This window comes from Lepidochelys kempii, chromosome 11 (assembly GCF_965140265.1).
Source record: "Lepidochelys kempii isolate rLepKem1 chromosome 11, rLepKem1.hap2, whole genome shotgun sequence".
Taxonomy (NCBI): domain Eukaryota; kingdom Metazoa; phylum Chordata; order Testudines; family Cheloniidae; genus Lepidochelys; species Lepidochelys kempii.
In genome coordinates, this window is record NC_133266.1 from 58003158 (window position 1) to 58022844 (window position 19687).

At 42.1% G+C, this 19687-nt stretch overlaps 1 protein-coding gene across 3 annotated transcripts in view; it reads right to left on the reverse strand.

Moving 5' to 3' along the window:
* The window catches only part of SATB2 (SATB homeobox 2), a 166527-nt gene that overhangs the window by 22395 nt on the left and 124445 nt on the right, over positions 1-19687 (reverse strand). For all 3 annotated transcript variants that reach the window (XM_073306320.1, XM_073306321.1, XM_073306319.1), the window contains one exon: positions 9573-9770. In XM_073306320.1, coding sequence (XP_073162421.1) covers positions 9573-9770 — 198 coding nt within the window. The remainder of the gene's footprint in view (positions 1-9572; positions 9771-19687) is intronic.

Consider the following 19687-nt stretch of genomic DNA (forward strand, 5'->3'; position numbering starts at 1 on the left):
CTAGGGATCTAGCAGGCAGCTTCACTCTCCCGTCTGTGCTAAGATATTTTGGAATATTCTTGGAAATACCGTAAATGTAGATGAATGTAAGAAAAAATATGTGCTACTGTACGTCTACATATTCTATGTAAGAATTGTGTATGTACAAAAAACAGTTCCGGTTTTGATATGTACATATACAAAAACAAGCTATACAAACATATTGTATACATCAGCAAAAAGTCTCCCCCTGCAATGTGTGCATATTTGTGTATGAGCCACTATCCAGGAAGTTGGAGCCTTAATCAATGGAGAGGAAGAATAGCCCAGTGTTAGAGCACCGGCCTGGGGCTCTGGAAACCTAGGTTTAATTCCCTGCTGCATCACAGACTTCCTATGTGATCTTGACCATCTCTCCGTGACTCAGTTCCCCATCTGCAAAACTGGGATAACAACACTTCCCTACGTCATAGGGGTGCTGTGAGGATTAATACTGTGAGATGCTCAGATACTGGATATCTTAGACAGATACTCAAACAAGAGTGAGGTTTCTGTGGATGCAAGAGGAAGAGGCTGGGGCAAAGCTGCAGTTGTTACCAGAGGGCAGGGCAGCCAGACATCAGACCACACTTCAGAAATTCTGCTAACCAGCAGCTGGCTGATGAAGTTCAATATGGACCTGCCTCAGTCAAATGGAATCTGTTTCATAACAGGAAATGTGATGGGTGTCCTTTTTTTCTCTTCCCTAATGTCTATAATTTCCCTGCCAATACTAATTTGCATATCTTTACATTGCAGAAGAGGCCAGCTGCACTGGGATTGGCAAAGGGGGCCTTACTCTCAAGAGGGGTCCCCACTTGAAAGCTCAGGTTAATAAGGCCAGTGTCCTAGAAGTGTCCACCACACAGATCTGCCTGGCTGTAAAGCCAGCTATTTTATAACTTCTGGGAGAGGATAAGAGAGACCACTTAGGGAACACTAATATGAAATGAAAAAGAGAGATTTTTTTGAACTACTACTAGAATTTTAGGAGTTTAAGTGGGGCAGCAGGTCCAACAGCTCTTCATCCTCACACCTGTGTCTTGTCCTGCTTTGAAAGTTCACAAGTTAAGAGTTAACTTAATGGTCACGCTTGTGGCCATGTTCACACATCCTCCAACTACTGCATCATTCAGAATAAAGTGACCATCTGAGTTCATGGGCGCCCTGGGACTAGGAAACAGCAGGTTAAAGGTAGTTCAGGTGGAAGCATATTGGCCAAGTTGCATGGGGGGGCGGGGCGGGGAGTGAGCTACATCTGAGACGGTGCAGTGTAGCACAGACATGAACTGAGCAGAGCAGTTTTCAGGGAACATGCCATTCGGACCAATGCTGTCAATCTCTTGTCTCTCTGAGTATTAAATTAAGCTACAAACAGATTTTAATGGTGCTTATTATGCTTGTATCCTGTATATTGTTTAGCAGCATAACCATGAAGACCAGGTGATATAAAATGCTAATATTGACCTTCCAGCTTCTTCCCCTGCTTACAAGTGCCACCTCAATTCACCTACTCCGGCACCAGTTCTCCTACACTGATGTGCATCTGACTGAAAACTCCCAGCCCACCAGCTGTCATAGAGCCAGCTTTACAATTTAAGTCGATCAATTAGAAATCTAAAGGTACATGGTCATATGACTAGGTGAGTACTGCTTCTAGAGAGATCACTTTGAAGAGACTGAACTTGCCACCTAAGAAATGACAAAACTATCCAGCCTTGTTGCTCTCTTCTTTCTAGGGTTAAATAAAATAAATTAATTTCAGAACTAAGGCAGTTTCCCTTTAATTGCAAGTGTGCTTTTACTGTCATTATAAGGGGAGCTGCAGACTTCAACTTAATAAAAATCAGCAGCACTTTTCAGCCACATTAGATATCCACACTAAACAGAAACAGCTGAGAAGGCACAGTAGGTAGGTTTGGCTAGAACAGTAAAAACTCAGTGGCTTTCCACTGCAATTGTAATAACTATCAATCATAGGAAATTCTATCGGATACCTCAGAGTCTGATATAAGGGGCTCATTGTCTGTTATGTGTTGCTTGTTGGCTTTGTCAAAATGCATGCAAGCCTCACTGGGGCAATGTTTCTGAGCTACTGTAGACTGTCAGAAAAATGTTCTAATGGTGCTCATCAAAAGGTGAAGTGGTCAAACATTCATTAGGATGTAAAACCACAGTGCACAGCCACAATTCTTTTCCAAGTAGGGAGGTTGTAATTCCTGAAGAGTTGAGTAACAGAGCTGCATAAGAACAAGAGTACTGCTCTGAGGACTCCAAGTTCACACACACACACACGTCGCTTTCCACATCCACAAGGCCAAAACGTCTAAAGCAGTTACCCCGTTTTCAGGGCAAACAGTTTTACATGCCCAGGTGGCCAAAAACATAGATTTGGGTGTTGCAGGACCAAGGATTTTTGCTGCACTGCTGGCCTCCTGCCACAAGGGGCCGTTGTGCAGAACGGGCAGCAGCCAGTCTCTGGAAAACTTGAGTCCAAACCTCACTGGCTTTCTGGCAGAATATTTTTGAAACTTCCATGCTGCTGAGGTGGATCCCAAGGGAGTTACTGTACACAGAGGGTACAGTCTGGGGGATACATGGCCAACTCCCTCTCCCCACAACATGGCAGTTAGACAGAATGGAAAGAAGCCAAGACGATGGTGCAATGTTCCACTCTCCCACTGCAGCAGCAGCTCTTCTAAAGAAGCTGGGTGTTGCCGATATGGGGAAAGCCGCAGTTATTTTGTTCCGTATTCACTTTGATGGAGGATTTGGTTTCATGCCAGGAGGAAGAAATGAACCAATTTCTCAAAGACACCACACACGCTGGGGCAGTGGGAACAAAGAAGAACTCTGTAGTGGATGGGGACACACATGGGGGATGCTACAGGATGGAGAAAACCCTATTCCTCCCCAACTGCCAGGGGAGAAACAAACCTATTAAGATATATTAGCATTTGCAAATGCTAATGGGCTGACTTTTTCTGTTTTAACTATCATTTTTACACCGCAGTAATACAAACTTGTCTTTATTTACCATATAGTTAGGCATTTTTCAAAGTATTTTAAAATTTTTTAGGTTGAAAGGCGATACAGAAATGGAAGACAGCGCATGCACACACACATACACACACGCACACAACTCCAGGTAACATTCAGTGGTTAGATAATCTGTCGGGTTTGGAAACAGAGTAAGATTTGACACATATTTTTCCCCATAGCTCAAGGTCAAACAGCACATAAATACACCAAGTACTCAACATAAATGTGCCAGCTCAAATGAAGGTTCTAAGCTTTCTGAGACTGGTTCAAATACAGCTACACTGCAGATACAGTACAACCTGCCTACGTACACCCAGGCTTCTAGACCCGGTTTTATCTGTCGGGCCTCATTCCCATTTTGAGCAAGGACTGACAGGGATTAGAGGGTGACTTTTCTGGTATGTTTTGGGGAGCTATGATGTAGGAAGAGGCTGAAGCGAACATGGGAACAAGAGGGTATAATCATGCAGAAGAGTGGAGTAGAACTGGAGTGCGACACAAAATGTCTGGGGAAATTCATAAGCACAAGTCGCACAAAAAGATAGTTTGGGATGGGAAAGTGGCTTTTGTCTAAGTTGTCAAGTATGTGAAGACTGCTGCCCTTCCCAGATCCATTTGTGGACAAAATGAGTGTGCAGATCACTGTGCAGCATACTCTGCATGCTCTTTTCCTTGAAGGAACAATATTGCCATGGTTTTCCTCCTACCTACTGTTAGCTAAGAGTTACTAATTAGTATTATTTTTAAAATGGAGGAATTTTACATCAGGTTACCTCTTTTTCTTCTAATCTGCATATCGTATGTATTGATTGACCTGTGCATTCTAGTGTTAGTGCCATTTAAAATCCGTTATTTCATAAAGTTGCATTATTGTGGAGCTCATTCCCTTCTTTATTACTTCTATAAAGAGACTACGAGATTAGGGTTTCATGGATTGCCACCTCCCCTGCCTTGACCCATTTTTACAGGTGACTGATGTTCTGATGTTTTATATTCAATTGTAATTTGTCCTGTGGCATCTCCCACAAAATGGTAAAATGATCTCCTTTATTTTTGTGATGCATTTTTCCTGGGTCTTTAAAAAGACACGGTGTTGTTTTCAGTGCTCCAAACAACAGACCAATACAAAAAGACCTTCCTGAAGGACAGCTTTCCACTATACCTTGTTTTATTTACTAACATTCCCCCAAGATGTATGATCTGAAATATTATAAATTGCCAGATTTGTCTAAATCAAAGCTCCTGGAGAAGAAAAAAGATATCCTTAGACAAAATAATTTGACAAAAGTAGCAGTGTATCAGGAAGCATGTGACATACATTCCTGTTTCTTCTTTAAAGTCAATGTTTGACTACACTTAAATCAATATGTATCTATGAGCTTGAGCAGATCTGTCTGACAGCTTATACAAAAAATGAAATGCAAGGTTGCCTTGCTCTTTGAATAGCAGGTGCTTTGCTGCAGCAGTGGCTCATTACTCTAGAGAACTAGCTTATCCATCCTGACACCCTAGAGACAACAGCTTGATTCATCATTCTCCCAACTGAGTCAGGTTTCTCTGCCCCAGCAATTAACAGTGAATTAGCCCTATATTAAAGCACCAGGCAAGACAGTTGCTCTCTGTAATGGTCACCTTGGGGGCAGAAAGGATAGAAGTGTGAATTACTGTGTCCCAGTAGTGAACCCCCAAATTTCAGCATAGGCAAGCTTCTCTAGTCACTTGTTAGCTTGAATGTTATGGAAGGGTAGCTGTGTGTGCTTCTATAGGGCAGAGATTAGCCTAGGACCCATGGTTTCAAAGGCTTATGGGATCTAAGTGAAAGATGGGGCTGGAGGAATAATCCCCCTCAACCCAGAGGCATGGCAAGCAGAACACCTAGGCAGCCACTACATGGCCCTGATAATTGCAGTGACCAGTCACAAAAATGGTCACTATGCATGTAATTTATCCAGTAGATCTATGTGGTTATAGTCTTCCTGGCCTTTTCCTTAGCCCCCAAATGAACTCCATGCTGCCAAAGAATGCAGCCATACTGCAAGGCTCCATAGGGCCTAGGGTTTATTGGCTCTTTGGTATAAAAATGCTTCCTTCTACATCAAGCGTCTTAGTGAAAATTTCTTCTGCAGTAAATTTCACCCCTTGAACAGTTCACTCAAGGAATAGGAAAGCACTCCATTAAATGCCTTAATATGTAGGTGTCAGGGAGAATCCAATGGAAGAGAGAAAAGGAGGAATAAAACAAAGTTACACACTAATAGCATGCAGAATAGAAATGTCAACTGTCTCCTTGATGGTCAGGGATTGCTGCAGCCTCCCCCAAAGGAGCTAATGCATCTAACTGTGGCAATAATCCTTTTAAACTATCAAGAGCCAAATTCTCCTCTCAGTTACTCCGCTGTAGAGCTGGAGTAACACAATCCATTGGATTTAAATTGATACTGCAGAGCAGAAATCAACCACCAGTGATCACTGGCATTCAATCCCTGAACTGTAGAGGAGTTTCAAAATTATGAACTCAACATGTAAATGAGACAGAACCCAGTGCAAAGGAATCTTCATGGTCTCCAATTTACTCCAAGTAGCCAAGTAACTGAATTTAAAGGGTTGCTTTTTCAAAAAATTTTCTCTATTTATTGACTTCTGCCCCGATTTCTGTCCCCTGCCGGGGTTGCACTGCATAGGGGCACAAACTCCATGAAGAGGAACTTCACCCTATTTAATCAGAGGGGGTATAGTTTGCCCTTACCCTGTTACCCCAAGAAAGCAGCAGAGGGATCAATCCAGAAGTCACAGATGCTGGGGGATCTGCTGGAAGCCAGAAGGCATGAAGACCCTATTACTGGGTAGAAGGGAAATGCTGGCCAATGACATGAGGCATTTCTTCCTCAGGCTCCTTTTAGTTTGGCTCTCAGCTTGGGAAGCAAGGGACCAAGCCCAATCTCAAACTCCGATTGCCATGTGGCAATGCCATTGCTAGAACAATTGCACCGTATCTCAATTCTTGAACATGAATGACTGCCACACAGCAAAACCTTTTTTAAAAAAAAAGGAAGACGGAAGAAAAATGAAACAAACTAGAGATGCAAGAATGACTACCCACCGCCTTCCTTGGGGAGCCTTGTAAGCTCTTAAGGTTTTTATCGGTTTGCATGTCTTACATTTACAACGCTGTCACTTGTTCTGGCCTATAACGACCATCACCTTGGCGTCAAGGCTGAGTGGTAACAACATACATTTACATAGCACCTTTCACCCCAAAGACCAGCAAAGCAGAGTACTTCTGTAGCAGTAGTTATAGGATTGTTTCACTCACTGCTAAAATGCAGCGAGCTCAGAATTGAAATGTGGCAGGCATTCTGCAGCAGAAACTGCTTCTAGGAGGAAGTGAGACTAGTTTTTCCAACTGACAATAGAGAGGGAATTTTAGATAGGCAGAATGGAATTACTCCAGCTGGAGTCTGGCCAGGATTCCTGGGCCTGAGACCCCTACCCTTGTATAAAGTGTCACAGAATTTCCAATGACTGCAAATGTGAGGACCTCAGCTTTACATCTCTGATACTAGCCGTCACTGATTCTTCAAAGCTAATTGCCTATGAACGACCCACACAGCAAAGCCAAAATCAAACCTTGCTGTTGAAAATAACTTCAGTAGCAGAGACTTAAAGTATGATTTAAAATAAACCAAAAAATCACTCTGTCCAGAGTTTCTTTTGACACTAGGGGACAGGTGGAGGTCTGTCTCTTGTACTGGTAGCACACCATTCAAAAACCAACTGGGAATTTTGGATGGGCAGACAAAGTCCTTTAAAATGCAGCACCCCCAAAACACAAACCTAATGTATCAACCATATCCCAGAGTCTCCAGAGTTTTGCTATATGCAGTTGCCAGCTGGTTCCATTTATTTTTCTTCATTTTTCATATTTTGCTTAATAAATAATTAATCTATGGCTTTGTAACTTGCTGACAAATACAAATGCATCATATTGCAATGCAGTGTAACATGTCACTCAGATGAGACACCGTGCACTATGCAAAAAAAGTGATGTGAAGAAGAGTTTTGAAAGTAGGCCAAATTATCAAGGTCACTGGTTAAAGCTAGAGCCAACTCAGGGAAAAATTATCTTGAACTGTCCCTGTCAGGTCCTTAAAACTGGTGTTAGTTCCAGGGCTGCGTTTTTCCACTTATAACAGTTTCCTTTGTGTGTCTAACACAGTTAAGTGCTACACAAAGTTGGTAGCCTTCTGGCACAACTGTTGTTGTTTTTTTAAGAGAGAATACTCCGCTACATACAAATTCATCTAGCTTTGCTGAGTATTGTTATTTATACAGTGCCAGAAGTGAACTTGGTCCTTTACAAATATGTAAGACGACAGTTCATTGCCTCAGATCATTTACAATCTGAGAGGAATGGGGTGCCAATGAACCCTGGCCCTCTGATGCAGGGCATTTAGGGTACTTTGTGCTGATGTGAGACTGGAGAACTTGAAGAGAGAAAGATGGAGGCTGGGAATAGGTTTTAAGGAGAAAGTCAAAAGTTGAAAAGCTATATGCAGCTGGATAGGGCAAAAAATGACCAGGGAGAAGTGAAGTTGTTTGGAGAGAAAGGGGGCAGAATTCAAAGAAGAGAGAATGAACTTAGAGTGGGGAACAGTCTCAGAACTGCCTGCAGAGGTGCTCAAAAGCACAGGAACGGAAGTAGAGAACGCGGATTGAATGGAGAGGCAGGGGATTAGAGTGATGAACAAAGCAGTTCTAGAAAAGAACAGAGAATCCAGTAACAGAACAGAGGCTAGAGCTGAAAGTAGAAACCATGAAGCTGAAAGGCAGGATCTCCTTGCATCAAGTCTAAGCTTCTTCTCATCAGCTTCAGGGTTTTTGGCAAATAGGACACCACCCCCCACCTAACTGCTTCTTGTCATCCCTTCTATCCTACTTCTCCAATAATACTAGCCTTGAATGGCCATTGTCCACTACCCCCCAAATCTCTCCAATTCCTTCTGCGCAATACCTTATGCATGAAAAGCTGACTCCAAACTAATCTGTAAGGCCTCTCTTCTTTTGATGACCTCCTCAAGACTTACTTCTGCTTTGACCCCCAAAAGAATGAAGGCTAGATCAAGAGGCGATGTGGAGAAATGATCATTATTCTTTAAAAAAAAAAAAAAAAGCTTTCAACATGATTTGGAGTCATCAAGCTGTGTACATAGGTAGCCTCTATGATTCTTTCTACTGTTTCTCCCTCCACCAACAACCAACATTCCCTCCTAGCATTTTAGCCTCAGTTAGCCTCATATCTTATATCAGATTTAAGATCTCTGGAGTGGGGGGGGAGTGTTATTTTTCCTGGGTTTTTTTTTATTTTAATAAAGTAGCACCTAGTACAATGGTCCCTGCCGAGCTTTGGACACTACTGCAGTACAAATAATAATACCTCCTGCCCCCAGTGTTGGCTCATACCATAGGACAGTAAAGCACTGGTTTGAATTTACCTGTGGTAATGGTGCGCATGAGGATTGTAGGGTGGGAAAGTACTCTACAATTCTTTCCAGTTCTCATTTCACATTAGTCCTGATCTGCTACATGTTGCTGTCTCAGTTCTAGCCTCTCTTGACAGCCAGATGACTCTTGGTTTTGTGATGTGTATAAATATCTACTACTCATTTTCATTGATGTTTTGAAGCAAGGACCTCAGAGATGAAAGTCTGGTAGTATTTCACTCAGTCCCCTTCTTTTTCTGTGCATGTGTATGTCTATTTACCAGTACAACATCTTCTCATTTCACTAAGAACAACTAAGACAAGGCTAATATAAAGTGGCAAAGAACCAAAATCTAGGGCATGAGGCAGGAATGAAGCCTACAAACGTGCAGATGTCACTGAGGAGGGTTCTGAAATGAAGTTCTGCTTTCAAGGAAATGTTCGCCCTGCTCAGCACACACACATGTAGCTGAGATTTCCAAAGCACGGCTTCTCCAAATGTTTTACTTTTTAGACCACTTCACACGGGACATACCCACTCATGGACCACCTCTCCTCCCAACACCCCATATCTTCTGTGGTATTAGCAGTCTCTTTCTAATGATGGATGCTACAAGCATTTTTGGATAGTGGAGCATAGTTTGAGAATCCCTGTCAGAAGCTGTGAGAACTTTGTGGGTTGAGCGCATCTACTCAAGTTCCCAGTCCACTTTCCAGCTACACACACACGCTCTACGAGAAATTTGTTTTCAAGGAACATACTTTGGATTATTACTCAGAGCCATAATACTAAATCACAAAAATTTAGATTAGGTAGGTCCCAAAATACCACCAGCTCTTCTTCCTATTGAGTCTTACCCTCACTTATTGCCAGTGTAAGTAGTTTGTTTTGACCTCTTCTTTGGTAACCTAACATACACATACACACACACAACCAGCAAGCCCCATGGTAGCTGGAACCAGTTGCTCTTTTCTACCTTGGGCAGCTGTTGCAACACAAAGAACCACTGAATGGGAGGTTAGCGTTCTGACCTGCACAGGCTCAGGAGTGAGCTGGACAACGTGCTGCATGCGCTCGCTGTGGTGATGCCTGGACTCTTCCTCATAGATCACATCCCTCTCATGCTGGGGAAGGTTCAGGAAGCGGCGGATAGTGCAGAGGTTTTCCCACAGGGTGCGATTTTCCGGGCTTGGGTTCTCTTTCCAGCGGAGCAGCTCACACAGCCATCCCTGCACCAAAAGGGTTAGAGTAGTTAACTTGTCGAGCACTGATGAAGCAGATGTGAAATGAACTTCAGCTATCTTGCAGGCTTTGCTGATACACTGTTTCAAGTTCTGTTGCCTTGATCTGTCATGGAAGCCCCCCTGATTTCCACAGATTTAACTGGGTTTAACTGTGGCAAACCAGGGTTGCCATAAATCAATGGTTTCAGAGTAGCAGCCATGTTAGTCTATATCTGCAAAAAGAAAAGGAGGACGTGTGGCACCTTAGAGACTAACCAATTTATTTGAGCATAAGCTTTAGTCATCACTTAGCAATACACAGCAAGGGGAGTGATGTCGTGGTCTGGAAAAGGTTGAGAACCACTGATTTATTGCAACACTTAACAATACATCAAGGGGAGGGTGGTTGTGGCCCCTGACATCTGCTAGTGACCAACTCAGAAGTCCTGTCCCCACACACTAAATGAAAACTTTTGATAAAAAACACCAACAAGTAAAAACTCTTTGATTAGCTCTTGCTACATAATATCCGCTCCTCCAATTCAGATCCCAAAATAAAACTTGACCAGGTGTAAATAATCAAGTGCCTGTTTTATAAAGGAAGATTAAGCCTTATGGAAAAATCCTATCAAATTTAATGAGAATGAGACAAATAGGGCTCTGCAGGAATTACTCTAAAAATCTATGGACAATGATATCTGCTGAAGAGATTTCTAAACCAACCTATATAGTGTAATATTGGATAATGATATCCCTGCTCTATACTTCTATAGGTTAGCTTGAAATTCTATAGAAAAGCTAGCAGTCTGTTAAATACTATAGGGCTTCTCCATAAGGGCCAAGAAACAAAGGTTCCCAGAGAGTGAAAAGTGTGCACTCCAAGAAAGGAGCTGACTGTAGACCATAAAGAATACTGCAGGGCAAAACAACAAGGCTTATTAATGGCATTCACACACCTGGTCCCGTGTGTGCACTGAGCGTGGCTGTCTGTGACCTTGGGCCCTGCGCAGGTTAACTATAACTGCACCTGCAAGTATCTGAAAGTTGGCTCAGTTCACACCTGCAGGCAGATGTATCCTACTTAGCACTGAGGATATGATTTCTTTCTTGTGCCTGTGCAAGAGAAGATGCAATGCAAATGATGGAGTATATGAAAATAACGCCAAGGATGCTGTCAATGCGGCTTACTGACTCTTGTCAAAATATTTTACCTAGTCACTTTATAACCTAATCATTTCCAAGCTACAACTCGGCATTTAGACACCATTTTGACAGGCACCTTAAAATACCTAAAAGATAGACAGCTAGATCGATGTTAAATGCAGAGAACAGGAAGTAGCCCAGGATGCATATTTCCAAGCTGTAACCAAAGAAAACTTAATAGGCCGGTTCATTAAAGGCCCATACAGTCCTTCCTAAAAAAGGAAAGATTTTCATATAACAACTTGTAAGCCAGTGATGACTCCTAATGTGCATTGTAAAACCCCCATATGATATCGTAAGTGTTGTTTGTCTAACTCTCCACTGTGTCTTCTGCCTTCACCCCCTCCCCCCCGCCCCAAAAAGGAAGATTTGATTATCTCCGCTGCATCAGCCAAGACAGCAACACCAGCTGTTCTCATTGTGCAGCCTCTTCCTCACGGCCTACATGTTAATAACCTGATCATTCCATTTTCTCCTTCAACTGCCGGCTGCAGCACAGAGAAGAGACAAAAACCCAGGCCCATCTGCAGCAGCTGTAGGCACTGAACTGTGAAGCCACTGGGGATTTATAAACTAATCTGTAACACAACACTGCCTTGTTTTTACAAGTGAGAGGCCACATTTGTGCAGACCTGATCTTTTCTTGCAATAAACTGGGGGTTGGGGGGGGGGATGAAAACAATATATCTAATCATTTGCTTGGAAAATATATAGATATTTTTAAAGTATTTTACTTGGTATTTAGCTAAGCTCAGAGTCAGGTGATGGCTGAATTTCTAATACAGTTCTCCTCCATCCAAAATAACACCCAAAACTTTGTATCTTAAAAAAGAAAGAAAAAAAATCTTCCAGACCCAAAGTATTTTCTCAGGGGTTCCTTTGTACAAAGAAAACAATTTTTGAAATGGAAAATAAACCATCTGTGGAAAAAATAAGCTCCTATTTCTCCATCCTTTTTACTGATCTGAATAAGTCTCCAACTGGACTCTTTCAAATGTTTCAAGCAGGTATGTTTAACATCTCCCGAGGGATGCTGTAGCATGAAGACCAATCATTAAACAGAAAATAAAAACAAAAACCTACATCTGTTAAAAGACAGAGTTCTGAGAGATACAGACCTTAAGGATGAGAACACCTGCTGTTCTGATGGAGGCAGGAGTTGCATTGTGGGAAGCCCTAATTTGAAATGAGACAGGTGACAGCTGAGTGGTACCATCGCCACGGATGAAACTTGGAATGTCTAGCACAACACTCATTGCTGCATTTTGATTTATAGGCACCGTTATAATCTGCGCTCATTACAATCACTTAGAACAACACTACAGGCCTCATTATGGACTGCGTGCTCTCTGCCATTAGTCTTTAAGGAGTATAGGGCTCAATTTGCCCAGCAACATGCGAGGTCCTGACCTTGGAGCTATTAGGGAGAGGATTAGACTGCAGTGTGACCATGTGTGCAGACATGAGCAAACCAAATTAATTTCTGGCAAAGGAAGGCACCAGGCAAAGACCCTGTCCTTAGGACACCTGAGAACTTCTCAATTCCCCAATGGAGATACGCTAATGGTGTGTTTAAGGGAGCCCAGTTCTGAAGGTAAAGCACATTCATGGTATTTAGAGGAATATTAATCCAGTTTCCCTACAAAGTATTTGCTTGGCTGATCAGATTAAGGGATCTAGCCTTCAACAGCACCCCTCCCCCCCAGCAGGCCCCAAGAAATCTGTGATACTTCACAGGCTCAGACATATTGCACCATGTGTACCCAGCTGCTACAATAATTAGCTTATGAATGTATCAGCTGGTTCTGTGATTTTTATAAATAATAACTAACCCACAGTGCAGAAAGATTTTCATGAGCCTAATATTAGCAAGAAATTGCAAGGTGCTCCTACCTCTGAATTGTCATTGTGCTAAATGCCCTGTTTACGCTCATGTTTTATACGACTGGATTTCCCTCTGATGCCATTTATAAATATTTATTTTGCATCAGCAGTGGCAATTTTTTTGTGTCAGCTTTCTTCACAACAGTCATTATTTGTTTCCCCCTCCCCTTCACCCTCTATTGCACTTGTACACTTATCTACATCAAAACTATTCTTTCACACGCTCTTTTTCTATCCCTCTATTTATTCAAGCATTCATTCACTCGCCTATCTATTTGGGATTATCTATCCATCTAAAGGATCTGTTATTAGGTAGCAGCATAGCTAATATGTCAGAAAACACTAAGCCATTACCACACAAACATACACATTCACCCCTTTATAATTGCAAGTAAACCCTCTCTAGGTAAAGATGAGGAGTCTGCACTGGGGTTTTGGATTTTTTTCATTTAAACAATCTTAGCGTGCCATCCAAGGAAGTTTTGCAGTACCAGGCAAAAAGAAAAAAAAAGTGTAAATGTCAAATAAAACAGTGACAGATGACAGTATTCTCTATTGAATAGCACCGTTTCTTCGTGCATGTTCAATGAGAACTCATGAATTATTAATAAACAAATCTCCTCTTTCTGTTAAAAATCTCAGATTGGGTGTTTGGTGGATTTTGTTGTTGTTGTTTTGGGGGTGGTTTTGTGGTGGTTGTGTAGTTCTGTATATGTTACATGGCGCTTTCCAGGAGAATTATTTTCATTTAAGAAATGCTGATTCAGGCGTTCACAGAGGTACGGCAGTTCATGCTGATTTTCATCCGTGGTTTGATTTATTGGGAAAGAGGAGTGGGGAACAAAAAATTAGAGAAACCAAAAGGGAGATTCTACCCCATCTTCATTTACCTCACTGACCCAGAATGCCTGAGCTACTTTTCAGTGTGCTTACCAGTGAAGCCAGCTTAAACGAACCTATTGAGAGACTGAAAAATTGCATACTCTTCACAGAGATGTCTCCTCCCCGAGCTCCTGATGCTCCTGCCCATGCACATGTTGAGTGGTACTCTACTATGCAAGCAGACCCAGTGATTTCAACAGTGTTACCAAGGGAGGGTGATACTAGTCAAGGTGAATAAGGATGGCAGAATCTGGCCTTCAATGTCTGACTCTCACGTTCTTAAACCGGGCAATGTCTTCCATTAAAAATAAGAGGAGGAAAACACCACAATTAAAGGATGCTTTTGGCTCTATGTTCAGGCACACCCAGTACTTGTGGTTACCAATGAATTTTGCTAATAAATTCTTTACTTTCACCCCAAAACCTGAACTTAAATTGGGCAGAGCTCTAAATGCATCTTGTTAAAAGGAACTGTAAAGAAGAGCTGGCCTCTGTTTTTGCTGTTGTTCCAATCAAAAAGGATGAAGATTTTCTAGGCATTTTATTAGATAAAACAAATAATATCATACTAATGTCCTATTTTCTCTCTCTCTCTCTCCCCTAATCAAATACACTTCCCATAGCAAAACAAAAAAAACTGCAGGAGGCCAACCTTTCCCACTGTGTTTTTATGCTGTTAAACGAACAGCCCGCTTGCTACACTAAAGCATTTAGGCTTGGTGCACTCGGAATCCCCTCGAGGGACGGGTTAGTTGGTTCAACAAATGTAAGCCCTATTCGCTGTCACTTATCATTGATCCCTTTTTAGCGGCTTGACCCTTTTACTTTTGTAATACTTAACATAGCACGGGGGAGGGAGGAGGAGGAGGTTAAGTAAAATGGAAGCCAGGGGTATCAGAGGCAGATAAGATTAGGTTTAGAAAAGCTTTAAGAAGGTGCACACAAAGACCCCCAATGTTCTATGCAGGCAGAGCCCCACTTGTAGTCAATATAAGAGCTAAGAAAGCTTAGGTGAAAAGTCCAGACTTAGACATATTGGTCTTGAAGCCAGTGGCTACGTTCCTAGAAGTATGTCTATGGATGTCCACAATAGAAACAGGCAGCCGGCTGCCCAGCCTAACTTATTTAGACACAGCATAGATGCATGCACAGGATACTGACATGCTTTCAGCACTGATCAGGCCTTATTGCAGGCATGTAATTAAACTGATTCTGTGCTTCCTGGTGTTCAGTTTTAAAAAAAAAATAATTTGAGAATTTTCTACACTGACATTTTCCAGGGATTCCTGTGAATGTATGAGTAGGCAAATGAAGAGTTTTTAGTGAGAGTGATTCAAGATTCCTCTCAAAATAAATGTAAAAGGCCATTTCCTCACCCACATCATCAGTGCAGAAAATGTCAACATATGTGACAAAAAAAAAAAAAGCAACATTTGATGTATGTCTTGAAAGATTTTTTTTTTTTAATGTTACGCCATTAGCCACAGAAATATCACTTTCTAAACGGAATCGCATGAATTCCCTGGACCAAACTTTCAGAAGCGCAGAAAGCATTCTTCTCTTCACTTGGCTGGGACTCTTCCGCAGTGCGAAATGAGCCAGATAATATTCAGCTCTTGTTCCTTAGTCGCCAAACTCTCTTTCCATGAATCCAATAAGTGTCTATTAAAATAAATAAACCCCTAATGATTCGAGATAACCTAATCAAGAAAGCTGAAATGGATAAAAGACTAACTAGAATGGAGAGTTCTGTCACGGGCTTCAATGAATTCTTGAGGAGGAGGTCACCTGAACCTTAAAAGCTTTACACAGTGCATTTTGTTCCAGTTCAAGGTTAATAATTTTATACCTTGAATTTACTAACGAAAACTGATCAATATTTTTTCCTCTTCCAAAATTTCAGACTAAACACTAAATCATTGGCTTTACATAGTAACTTCAAATCCTGGCATATTCCTAGATTAATAGAAATGAAGTTTTTTGCAGTTCCTGGTACTATATTCCTGAATAAAAGGGACATTGAAAGATTTTGTGTATTTAGGTTCCCAGAGTTCAAAAGAGCACAACACTGAGGATATCTCCTGTAGGAGAGTAAGACTAGTCAGTGGTTAAGACAATGGATTGGAACTCTTGTGACTTGGGTTCCCAGCTTTACCAGAGATTTTTTGTGTGACTTTGGGCAAATCAGTTAATCTGTGCACCTCAGTTGTAAAATTGGGATAATATTTCCCTACCTCATGGAGTTGTTGTGAGGATAAATTCATTATGTCTGTGAGGTACTCAGTAACTATGCGTAATGGACATATAAGTGTCTAAACAGATTGTAGAGAAGATTGTAGAGAAGACACTGGTGTCTAAGGGCTTGTCTATACTTACAGCTAAATTGGCACTGCTGCAATTGACGCAGCAGCGTCAATTTAGCAGGTCTGGTGAAGACCCGCTAAGTCGATGGAAAAGCGCTCTCCTGTTGATGTCTGTACACCACCCCTCTGAGAGCGTCTCCTATCGACACAGCAGTAAGTCAATCTAGGTTACAGTAACTGAGTTAGTGTAACTTAGGTCGACTTACAGCTTTAGTGTAGACCATCCGTAAAGGTACACAGAGAATTTAAGATCACTGGCTCAGGGGCTTATCTTTTTATGTTTGCCATATGACCTTATGGTACTGTAAAAGAATAATAATACCAAACTATGAATCAAATGGGTGTGCATCACACACTGAGATTCATAAGCACCATAAAGGTTCTCTGGAACTACAGTGATATATATATATATACACACACACACACAAAATGAACATCTGAGTTCGGACATACCCTTCCAGTGCATTACACTGTAGGATATATGTGACCTGTTGTGCATGTTCATTAACAGCTAATTAGATGCTCACTTATAGGATTGTGGAGGGGTACAAAATATATCTATAATTATTTAAATGAGAATCACCTTACCATACTAAATATAGCCTCATAGAGTTGAAGAGGAGAGAGAAAATGATAAAAGCAAGGAGTTTTTGGAGTTAACCACACCCCCGTGTCCTTAACTCAACCTCTTTATTCCTAGGTCTTATGGAATCTTTGATCCTTTCTCAGAGGAGGACTGCAGCACAGTAAGCTATGTCTACACTGCCGCTGAAGATGTAACTTCCTTCTCAGGTAGACATATACATGATACCTTTGATGGAGCTAGCATGCTAACAATAGCAGAATAGACAGGCTGCACGGGCAGCAGGACGGGCTAGCTGTCCCAAGTACGCACGTTGGGTTTCAGATGGGATCGTACTCAGGTGTGACCATGGCTACACTGCTATTTTTAGCATGCTAGCTCAGGTATGTCTACCCAAGCTGGATATGACACCTCCAGCTCCAGTGTAGACATACCTGTGTTTGCCCTATTGCATGGGTTCTCAATCTGGGACTCAAACCTGCCCTGGCCATATTGCTAAATGGGAAGGGGGGCCCAAATAAATCCCAGCTAGATGGCAGGAGTTTCCAGTACAGAAAAGAGGGCTCTGCTTTGGGAAACACTGAGAAACGCTCCATGGCCTGCAGTAGTTTCCTTGCATTTCATCTCAACATCACTAGCCTAGTTTTTTGTACTTAATTTTCCTGGGTTTTATTAATGTTTTTAAAACTGTGTAAGCATAGAAACATATTGGGCCTGATTCTGCTCTTAGCTACACTTGTGTAAGTCAGAGATGCTCAGTTGCGTTTCTCCTGATTTATACAGGTGTGAGTGAAAGCAGGTATTGGCCTCTCGTACATCAGAAAATCAGGCCATAAATGCCTGTATTTAAACTGCAAAGGATCAAACTTTAGATAAAAATATACACATAATGAACATAAATGGTTGTTAAGTAGAAAGTCTGAGATTAATGATCTCAGAACTGAGATCATTACAGGGGTTAAATTCCTTAAAGAAGGCTATCACCATATTGTCTTTGCACCTTTCCCTTTTTGAAGCCCCGCACCTTTCATTTACCCTGATTTCCAAACACCACAATCTGTGTTCTCCTAAGAACCCAAAACCCTCACTTCTCTAGCTGCTAAACCTAACCTGCAACGGGATTTAAGAACAGAGATGGATGGGCATTAAATTAGAGGCCAATTCATTCCACCAGTGGATAATCCAAAGTAAAGCAGCCACTTTCATTGGGTACCAACTCTTTCTCCAGGAAGAGGGCAAAAGAAATGGGTCCCGCTGGCTCCTGGCTGTGTGAGAGGCAGCTCAACATTAAGGATTTTTTTTTAAACGTCAGAACATCCTTGTCTGATACTCACCGTCAGTTAACACTGTGAAAATCTCACAGTCATAGGTATTGCGGTTGAAAGAACAAGAGCAACTGCCTTACTAGTAAACTGGACTGATCCCGGTGGTCAGAGTTGGGGAAGAGGGAAAATAACAGGGGAAGCTTATGCAACACTACAAAGCAAGCCTAACCTAGGGAGAACAGCAAAGGAATGAACCTTGGAGAAGAGTGCAATCAGACTCTCCTTTAATATTCTCTCTCTCTTTCTTTCTTTTCTCTTTCAAATATTATTCCCCCTGCAAATATACGGATTTTCCAGAGCACTGTGAGTGGCATTACTCCCATGGAAATCAATGGTAATGCTTACAGTCATTCAAGGAGAGCAGAGTTAGGCTACACAGAGTGAAACCCATTGCTAGTTCTTAAATGAATGAATGTAAGGTTATTTGCTGAGAGCCCCAGCGCGCGTGATGGGGGAGGGAAGGGAATGTCCCACACAAGTGAACCAATCATTTGCTTTCCTTTTTTCCTAGCCCCTCGAATTCAGGCCAACTCGTGTTCAATGTCACCCCCACATCACATTAGCTGGGGAATCTTACTGGAGCACACAGCTAGTCTATGGGTGTGGTCAGTAAAGGGTCTTCAGGAAAAGAGGAGGTGCAGCACACTTCTATTTCTATTTTAAGACGACCCATCACTCTCACAGATCTTGGGAGACAGGCCAGTCCTTGCCTACAGACAGCCCCCCAACCTGAAGCAAATACTCACCAGCAACCACATACCACACAACAGAACCACTAACCCAGGAACCTATCCTTGCAACAAAGCCCACTGCCAACTGTGTCCACATATCTATTCACAGGACACCATCATAGGGCCTAATCACATCAGCCACACTATCAGAGGCTCGTTCACCTGCACATCTACCCATGTGATATATGCCATCATGTGCCAGCAATGCCCCTCTGCCATGTACACTGTCAAACTGGACAGTCTCTACGTAAAAGAATAAATGGACACAAATCAGATGTTAAGAAGTATAACATTCATAAACCAGTCGGAGAACACTTCAGTCTCTCCGGTCACTCGATTACAGACCTAAAAGTCGCAATATTACAACAAAAAGACTTCAAAAACAGACTCCAACGAGAGACTGCTGAATTGGAATTAATTTGCAAACTGGGTACAATTAACTTAGGCTTGAATAGAGACTGGGAGTAGATGAGTCATTACACAAAGAAACTATTTCCCCATGTTTATTCCCCCCCCCACTGGTCCTCAGACGTTCTTGTCAACTGCTGGGAATGGCCCACCTTGATTATCACTACAAAAGGTTTTCTTCTCCCTTCCCCGGCTCTCCTGTTGGTATTAGCTCATCTTAAGTGATCACCCTCCTTACAGTGTGTATGATAACACCCATTGTTTCATGTTCTCTATGTATACAAATCTCCCCACTGTATTTTCCACTGAATGCATCTGATGAAGTGAGCTGTAGCTCACGAAAGCTTATGCTCAAATAAATTTGTTAGTCTCTAAGGTGCCACAAGTACTCCTTTTCTATTTCAGGGACAATCACTTATTCGTCCGCACTCCTCAGTGCCCCGTGTAAGACAGTTCCACACTCCCGCAGCATGTCATGGTAGCTAGGACCTCTCAGCACGGTGAATGCTGGAGCACCACAAGGAGTGGGCAATGCTGCCTTGGC